Source organism: Colobus angolensis, unplaced genomic scaffold (genome assembly GCF_000951035.1).
Source record: "Colobus angolensis palliatus isolate OR3802 unplaced genomic scaffold, Cang.pa_1.0 Scaffold219, whole genome shotgun sequence".
Taxonomy (NCBI): Eukaryota; Metazoa; Chordata; class Mammalia; order Primates; family Cercopithecidae; genus Colobus; species Colobus angolensis.
Genome location: NW_012115366.1, coordinates 2,231,407 through 2,240,778, shown reverse-complemented (window position 1 = coordinate 2,240,778; position 9,372 = coordinate 2,231,407). Strand labels below are relative to the sequence as shown.

The following is a 9,372-nucleotide window of genomic DNA, read 5'->3' as shown; positions in this document are numbered from 1 at the left end:
TAGAGTGCCAGTGGCATCATTGCCGGGAGATGAGCCTACAGCTCCTAGCCCCTCCAGGGCCCCTCATGTATAAGTGATGCCTGAAATGTGAGGCTACGCTGCTTCTTTGCTGGGAAACCTGAGAAGAGGAGTGTGTGGCGGGATTGATGGGCCGGGAACTCACCGCCTTCCTTCACCCGTCTCTCTCCTGCAAACTTCATCCACCTCTACATTCAATCTCAAACCAAGAAGCCCTGGCTGCTGTCAGGTCTAGGAGGGGAGGCCAGCCACCATGAGGGAGTAAAGCGGCCCAGGCTGAAGGCGTGCATGCGTAAGCACGCTGCGTGAGCCTGTGCGGGACCCCGGCAGCCCTGCTCACCATGAGCCACCAGGTAAAGGGCCTGAAAGAGGAAGGTGAGTCCACGTCTTGATCCTGCGTGGCCCGCCCACAGGATTCCTGGGCAGCAGCAGGGCATGGGGGAAGCACATGTGGTCTTTCGGAGGCATAGGGAGGAGCTGGGTTTGACTCCAGGGCCTGCCCCGTGCGTGCTGAGCGACCTCAGCTGGTTATTCAACCTCTCTTGTCCTTGTGCATGAGATGGGGATAGTCATCACCTCCTTGCAGGGCTACTGGAAGGATTCAAGACAACCTGTGCACCGCGACTGTGTTCAGGCCAGCACTGGAGACTGTCCCGGCCGCCGCATGTTCCTCAGAGCCTGCTGGGGCCTCTCAGCCTTCTGTTGTCTCAGTTAGGGTTGCCTGTTCCGAGCCAGCCCCTTAGCAGATTTCTATCTGTCTCTGTCTCTGTCCAGGGCAGGGGGTGGGGGATGTTCTGACCTCATGACTGACAGTATCAGAGAAATGTCACAGGCAGGGGACTCTGTAATTTGCTGAGCAAAACCACTGGAGCTGGGTCCCAGTTTGAGGCAGCCACAAACCGGCTGAGGGGTCCCACAGTGACCAGGGGGCTGCAGGGAGGGGGACTCACCAGAGGTCAGCCATTTGTCAGCAATCCTGTCTCTTACAGCACGAGGTGGAATGAAAGGGCGGGCGAGGAGCGGCTCTCCACGCACAGGTGAGACGGGGTGGCGGGTCTCTGGGGAGCCTGCTGTGCCTGGGTGCCCTCTGCCCAGCCCAACAGTCCAGCTACCCATCTGACATTCTCCTTCATCTCCTTCCCTGTCATTCAACACCCTGCATGGAGCCTTCCTGGGAGGCAAGCTGTTTAACATGGGAGAGGGCAGAGTACCACTCAGAGAAGGTGCTACTTAGCACTCGGTGTCAGGGGAGACTCCCAGGGTTAGTGACACACTGAGCTGAGCCTTGGGAAGCAGTGAAACTTCACCAGACAGAGGGCAGGGAAGCTCGGTGCAGGCTCCTGGTGGGTGGTGTGGCCAGACTCACATCCAGGCTGCCGGACTCCAGGGCGAACACTCTTAACCTCCAAGTAGCTGCCATAATGGGTGCTCCATCACCTTCCCGTTGGGAATGTGACCCCAGCTCTTCCGTGAGCTGGTGACGGAGCCAACTTGCTCCAAGAGAAGCAGGAGAGCCCAAGGAAGCCACAGGTGGGAGAGAAAACCCTTGGTTGAGACTGAGGGTTCAGAGGAGAGGGGCAGAAGCCACACTCACAGGCTGGGCATCTTCATGTCACAAAATATTATGGATGGGATGCTGTTTTCTTCCCCTTCACATCCCAGGCAGGGCTGGGTCCCGCACCCAACCCTAGTAGGCAAGAAACCAGAACCCTGGGGAGCAATAGGGTTCTGGGGGGTTGGAAGAGATCTCCTTCCTCCCCCATTCTGGGAGGGAGGGCCCTATCCTGGCCCCACTCTGGCACTCCATCAGTGGGGAGCTGGCCCCAGGAGCCCCTTCATCTGCCCTTTCCCCTCCTGTGACCCGCTGCTGCTTGGTTGTCGGGAGCCTGAGTCTCAGTGAGGCAGCTCTGTTACAAGGGGAGAGACCCAGGAGCAGGAGACATGGAGGCACTGGAAGAGGCTGACAGGGGATTCTGCTGTGGCATCTCAACAGCCCTTCCTGGCCCCCATCCCGGAACTTGCCTCAGCCACGGTCCCTTCTTCCTACCCCACTGGCCTGCCTCATCCATTCTTTATCTCAATCCAAAGATGTAGGACCAAACCTGAGAAAGTTCCATGCCCCAGGGTGGCCAGACGAGAAACCTTCCTCCCGGGGGTCGGGCCGCGGTGCTCCTGTGGTGACCACCGCCTGGAGGATGCTCGGGCTGGTTCTCCACACTCCACTCCCCTCGCTGTCATCCAGATGTTGTCCCTTCCGCCCCTAGCCTGGCCTCCCTCTGCCTCCGCTGCAGGGCTGTGCCGTGCGGGACTGCCCTGTGAGCAGGAGTCCTTGAGTAGGACTGAAATGGAAGACCATTTTGCCTAACACACAAACCCTTTCCTACTGAAATATTCCACGTTGCCTCTGTCATTTTCTCTTTCCCATAGAACACAGGAAATCGGTCAGAATTTTCACGTCACAGATCTAAGTGGTGAAGGGGTGCAGTAAAGTTAAATATTGAGAATATATTAAATTAACTGAAACCCAGCCCCATGAAGCTTTCCATTTTAAATTTCCTCTGGAGTCACCTGCGACGGGACCTGATATCCTCATCCTTCCGTTTATACTCTACCAGGAGGGAATAAAAGTTTAAGAATACAATGTTCTTTTCTCAGAATAGCTACAGTTTGTTACTGTGTTTGTTGAAAAGAAGGATGAGAACTCTCCCTCCTCCTGTATCATTTGGTAAATGCACTGAGCTGTTGAAATGACTGGACTGGAGGGCGGCTGCAGCCTCTCCTCAGCCTGTGTTTTGCACTGTGAATTCTCTGACCGAGTCAGGTGCTACACAGGAGGAGGCCTGTTACATTTAGGAGAGCGTGTGTTGGGCTTGGAGGCCTTCCTAGCAAGACAGCTAGCTGCCTTTCCAGCTCCTAAATTATGCATTATGTGGAGTCTGTTGAAAACTGATTATGAAAGAGGAAAAAGCAGCTGATTTTCTGTGTAGAAGTGGTCTGGGGAAGATTGAAGGGCAAATTCTGGTTTGTTTTCGACATTGTGTGTGAATTTTGTTCAGCTGGAGAACTAAATTACAGTAGGAATTACAGCTCAGAAAAAAAAAAAGTGTAACACCAAATTGTATCTACGGTGCTAGGAAGGGTGTTTGGTATAGTTCATTATCACAATGAAAACCATTGTATTAGCTGACTGAGGACACAGAGAGAACTCACAAGAGGATGCAAACAATGACATTCCCATTCAGTCCTTTCAAGCAACATAGAGCTGATTGATCTTTATGGGAGCCCAGGGAACCCTTTCCGTGATCCCTTGCCTTGATCTCTGCTTCTCTGCCCTTTCTGGGTGCTGGGCTCAGTCCTAGAGCTCTCTTGGGGGTCATGGCTGTGATAGTATTTGTTTTGCTCCATCCCTTTTCCAACAGGGGGAGGAGCATTTGTAAGACAAATCATCCCTCGCTGGCTAACACTGACTAGCTTCCTACCTTGGATGTTATGCAAAAATAGTATTTCTTTATGTTGTCTTATCAAAGAGTGGTTTTCCATAGGGAGTGAGAAGAAGGAAAAGGTTGGGGCAGGAGTGGGCTAAGGAAACCTGCTCTATAATTAATACAGGACAGGTTCTCTTAGCTCACTCCTGCAAATAGCACACAAAACTTTTCTTTTCTCTTCTTTTCTTTTTTCTTTTTTGAAATGGAGTCTTACTTTGTTGCCCAGGCTAGAGTGCAATGGTGTGATCTCAGTTCACTGAAACCTCTGCCACCCGAGTTCAAGTGATTCTCCTGCCTCAGCCTCCCAAGTAGCTGGGATTACAGGTGCACGCCACCACGCCCGGCTAATTTTTGTGTTTTCAGTAGAGACAGGGTTTCACCATCTTGGCCAGGCTGGTCTCAAACTCCTACCTCATGATCCACCTGCCTCAGCCTCCCAAAGTGCTGGGATTACAGGTGTGAGCCACCACACGCAGCCACAAGACTTTTTAATGCACCTATGCCAGTTGTCTCATCAATCCTGGCAGTAACCTCAGCATTTAAAACCGAGTCTCAAAGACATGGAGATGGCCAGGCACAGTGGCTCATGACTGTAATCCCAGCACTTTGGGAGGCTGAGGTGGGCAGATCACTTGAGGTCAGGAGTTCGAGACTAGCCTGGTCAACATGGTGAAACCTCGTCTCTACTAAAAATATAAAAATTAGCCAGGCGTGGTGGTGTATGACTGTACTCCCAGCTACTCAGGAGGCAGAGGTGAGAGAATCGCTTGAACCCAGGAGGCAGAAGTTGCAGTGAGCCTAGATGGCGCCATTGCACTCCAGCCTGGGCGACAGAGAGAGACTCTGTCTAAAAAAAAAAAAAAAAAAAAAAGTAGATTATTAATGATGGCTCCACACCCGTGTTGGTGCCTCTTTTTGCCTTTAAAATAAGTGCAGCAATCACAGCTAATATGCTCACAAGACCTTCCCTGTAGCAACTGTGGAGCAGTGTTACCCTCCCCACATCACCTTCTTCCATGTTGCTAGTGTGACCCTTTGATGCAGACCTTGCCCCAGCAAACATGCTCCGTTATCACACCCTGACCCTCCGGATTTCAACCCCGTTCCCTGTGGGTGCATTCCCCTCTCCTCCTGCCTCCCACACCAGAACACACCTGGGACACAGTTCTGCCTTGGTCACCTATGCCCCAGACTCCCTGGCATTTCTGCTGGGTCCCCTCAATCCCTGTTTCCTCTGCCTGGAATCCTCCAAACTTGCTACCACAATCACCCGCTCCATTTCTCTACCCACTTCTTCTCTTGGCAAACTCCTACGCATCCTTCAAGATTCAGAGTAGCCCCCAGGTATGTATTAAAGACTTCATGGTAATTATTTTTAATTGAGCTGTAAAATATTTCACACAGTAGATAAATCACAGGTTAATCAAGCATTATTCTATTACTGAATATTTAGGTTATTTCTCATTTTTATAATAGAAATAATGTTGCATTGAAGATTCTTGGGCTTGGGTTGACTCCTACAGGTGGAATTAATAGATCAGAAAGTATTTTTAGGCTGGGCGTGGTGGCTTACACTTGTAATCCCAGCACTTTGGGAGGCCGAGGTGGGCAGATCACTTAAGCTCAGGAGTTTGAGACCAGCCTGGCCAACATGGCGAAACCCCTTCTCTGCTACAAATACAAAAATTAGCCAGGTGTGGTGGCGTACACCTATAATCCCAGCTACTTGGGAGGCTAAGGCACAAGAATCTCTTCAATACAGGAGCTTGAGGTTGCAGTGAGCCGAGATCGCACCACTGCCCCCCAGCCTGGGCAATAGAACAAGACTGTCTCAAAACCAAAAAAAAAAAAAAGAAAGAAAGAAAGTATTGTAAAGCTCTTGTTACATATTGTCAAACTGCATAAAGAGCTGCGTTACAATTTTTATTGCTACCAGTAATAAATATACATTTTAATAAGTCTCATTAGTCCTGGATGGAAAATTTTAAAAACCTAATACCATAAACAAGACTTGCAATCTCATTATTGACTTATTTTAAATTTGTTTTGATCGTTAGTCAAACTGCATTTTCCCCTGTTTCCTAGTTGCATTTCCCCGTTAGTAACTTACCTGTCATAAGTTTCCCTTAACAGTCTTTGTGTCCTCCCCCATATTGATATATGAGTTCTTTCTATTAGTCTCATGTTTGATTAAAAATTTTTCTTATTTGAAAAAAAAAAGAATCAGAGTAATTGTTGGAGAGAAGAATTTTTTTCCTCTACCTTCCTAGGTTCAGTGACTACAGGCTCTGTGAATCAAACTGACAAAAGACAGATCAACAAGAGGGGGAAAAAGGATTGGATTATATATGTATAAATGAGTGTTCACAAGGAAGATGACTCAAGGAGGTGGTTAGAATTTGGGGCTTATATACCATCTTAGAGGTAAAATATCATCTTAAAGGGTGATAGAGTGTGGAGAAGAGGCTTTACAAAGGAAAAGCATTTTGGGGCTTCTGGGTAAGTTACGGAAGGTGACTAGGAAATGTATGGTAAATAAGTGTTACTTAGTAAGGTTTGTTAAGCAGGTAAGAGTCTTCTCAGGCGCTAAGAGCTGTCTCTAGAGTAGTTATCTTCCAAGTATAGGAGAGGGAGACCCCTTCCAGATGGAAATATACGTCCTGCTTTTAGTCCGAAAGGGGAAAGGAGCGCACATATATAATTGCCTTCAGCTTGAAATAATCTTTATGCCGAAGTGGCATATTTTGGGAAGGTATCTTCTAGTCTCCTTCATAAATATCAGTTCTTTGTGAAGCATTTCCAACCATCCTGACGATAATTTATCACTCCCTTTCTCTTTCTGTATTTTTACAGTCTTTTCTCTTCAGTCCACCATTTTCTCTCTTTCTTTCCTTCCTTCCTTCTTCTCTCCCTCCCTCCCTCCCTGCCTCCCTCCCTCCCTCTTTTCCTTCCTTCCTTCCTTCCTTCCTTCCTTCCTTCCTTCCTTCCTTCCTTCCTTCCTTCCTTTCTTTCTTTCTTTCTTTCTTTCTCAGAGTCTTGCTCTGTCACCTAGGCTAGAGTCAGTGGTGCATCTTGGCTCACTGCAACCTCTGCCTCCCAGGTTCAAGCAATTCTCCTGTCTCAGCCTCCCGAGTAGCTGGGACTATAGGCGAGCACTACCACGCCTGGCTAATTTTTGTATTTTCAGTATTTTATACTTAGTATATTTAGTAATATACTAAGCATTTAGTATTTTGTGTTTTTCTTTTCAAAAACAAAATACAAGGCCAGGCGCGGTGGCACACACCTGTAATCCCAGTTACTCGGGAGGCTGAGGCAGGAGCACTGCTTGAACCTGGGAGGTAGAGGCTGCAGTGAGCCGAGATCTCACCACTTCACTCCAGCCTGGGTGACAGAGTAAGACTCTGTCTCAAAAATAAAATAAAATAAAAACAAAATACATTTCTCTAAGTTATTGTCCAAAGCTGGCTCCCTAACACCCCACAACCTGTTGATAAGACAAAGCTGATTTATTGCCTGTAGCAGGCAAAGCTTTGGCAGTATCTTACAGAGGGGAAGGTAAGGCCGGAACTTACTGAGAATTGGAAATTTGATTGAAGGCAGGTCTTTCAAAGTGAGAACTGGAATGAGACTGGGTAAGAATCACAACATAATAGTCCACAATAAACAGCATGGCCAGGATTTTGAGGTGAGGCATTCGAAGAATCTTAGAGCCCAAATTGAAGAATTGACAGGTCTTTGGGAAAATCCTGTAATGAACAATCAACATTTGCCTGGGTAGGACATGCCTAGAAAAATAAAGACACGCTCATGAAGCAGAGGCGTAGCACAAAGTCATCTTAATACAGACACTAAGGTGTAGCTGGGTTGTCTGTGTCCAGACTCAGTGTGAGGGAAGATGGTTTAAGTTCTCAATTTCTCCTTGTGGTCATTCTTCAGCCCAAGCTGAAGGAAAAACCATCAGTATGTCAATCTAGATATTCACCAGTATTTGAAGGGTCATCATTTCATGTCAATTGTCTGTTAACAGTTATTTCACATCCAGTTTCTGGTGGCAACTGTTTCAACCTGCATGTCAGATTTTCCAGTTCTATTTTTTTTTTTTGAGACAGAGTCTCTCTCTGTCACCCAGGCTGGAGTGCAGTGGCATGATCTCGGCTTACTGCAACCTCCGCCTCCTGGGTTCAAGTGATTCTCTTGCCTCAGCCTCCCAAGCAGATGGGACTACAGACGCTCGCCACCATGCCCAGCTGATTTTTTGTTTGTTTGTTTGGTATTTTTAGTAGAGATGGGGTTTCACCATGTTGGCTAGGCTGGTCTCGAACTCCTGACCTCAAGGATCCACCCACCTTTGCCTCCCAAAGTGCTGGGATTACAGGCATAAGCCAACGCGCCCAGCCAGATTTTCCAGTTCTCTTTAGTGGATAACCCTTGCTGGATGATTAGAATAGTGGCAGCAGTGCAGCAGCATTTAAAACTCTGGAGATCCCACCTCTGAATGCTGGCACACAAATACTAAGAGAAGGATTATCATCAGAGTTTGTATAATCTACTTCTCAGCTGGGAGCTAAGAGTGCCCCAACTAAACAACAAAGTAGATCTCATCCCGAATCTGGAGTCCATGTAACCAAATACGAAGTTACTCATCAAATTACCCAATTTCTGATTTCTTTGTTTACTTCCTAGATCTTTTCAGTAATATTAAAGATTTCAGAGAGGTCTGCAGGAATGTAAGTACAGCACTCTTCCTCTAAAATAGCACACATTCCCTGCCTTGGGAGATCAATATCTTATCTAAGGCAGCTCTGTTCTGGACCACCACCCACCCAATCTCATAAACCTCTTGACAAATGAGTTTTATGGCCTTACTGACATTGTCTAAATCTGCTATTCTCTCAACCACAGCATGCTACATTTACCCTACTATCCAGGTCTCTTGTAAATTATGAAATGAAGGTTGGGTGCAGTGGTTCACACTTGTAATCCCAGCACTTTGGGAGGCCAAGATGAGAAGATCACATGAGGCCAGGAGTTCAAGGCCAGCCTGGGCAACATTGCAAGACTCCATCTCTACAAAAAAATTTAAAAATTGGCCAGGCATGATAGCGCATACTTGTAGTCCTAGCTATTCAAGAGATGGAGGCAGGAGGATCACTTGAGGCCAGGAGTTCAAGAGCAGCCTGGGCAAATAATGATACCCCTGTCTCTACAAAAAAAAAAATTTAATTAGACATGTATGGTGGCACACACCTGTAGTTCTAACTACACAGGAGGCTGATATGAGAGGATCTCTTGAGCTCAGGAGTGTGAGGCTACAATGAGTTACGATGGCTCCACTACACTTCACTCTAGGTGATAGAGCAAGATCCTGTCTCAAAAATAAATAAATACATACACACATAAAGGCATGCATACATACATAAAGTATGAAAAGAAGTGTCTTGAGGGGAGAAGAAAGAAATCTAGAATATCCCTAGGGTACTTAGGATTTCAATTCTCAAACCAAGGCCCAGTTTTTCTCCTTCTTCAGTGAACTATCTACTGATCTCATTTTACTAGAGAATGAATTAATAGATGATATCATAGACAATTCTGAGAGTAGGTATTAGTTTACAAAGGTAAGATGTTCCTGTCTTGTTTGTGAGTAAGTCAAGAGGCTTCTGTTCCTTATCCAGTATCCGTCACTGGGGGCCATTTAGTCATCTGGTTTTGGCCAGAATACTCCTATGGGATTGTCAAATAATGCTGTAAACTGTTGGTACCATTCATCACGAATAGTTTGGTGTCAAGCAGTTAATTGTGTAGTTTTGAGATCACTAAGTAGATCTAAAGCAAACAGAAGAGGAAGAGGAAGAAGGAGGAGGAGGAG

General features: G+C 47.1%; 1 protein-coding gene across 1 annotated transcript in view; it reads left to right on the top strand.

The window, feature by feature from the left end:
* Positions 1-350: 350 nt before the first annotated feature.
* Positions 351-9,372, top strand: part of TMC2 (transmembrane channel-like 2) — a 110,240-nt gene continuing 101,218 nt past the window's right edge. Inside the window, exons 1-2 of the mRNA XM_011943351.1 lie at positions 351-393; positions 1,008-1,055. Of these exons, the coding sequence (XP_011798741.1) occupies positions 360-393; positions 1,008-1,055 (82 nt within the window). The 5' untranslated portion in view covers positions 351-359. The remainder of the gene's footprint in view (positions 394-1,007; positions 1,056-9,372) is intronic.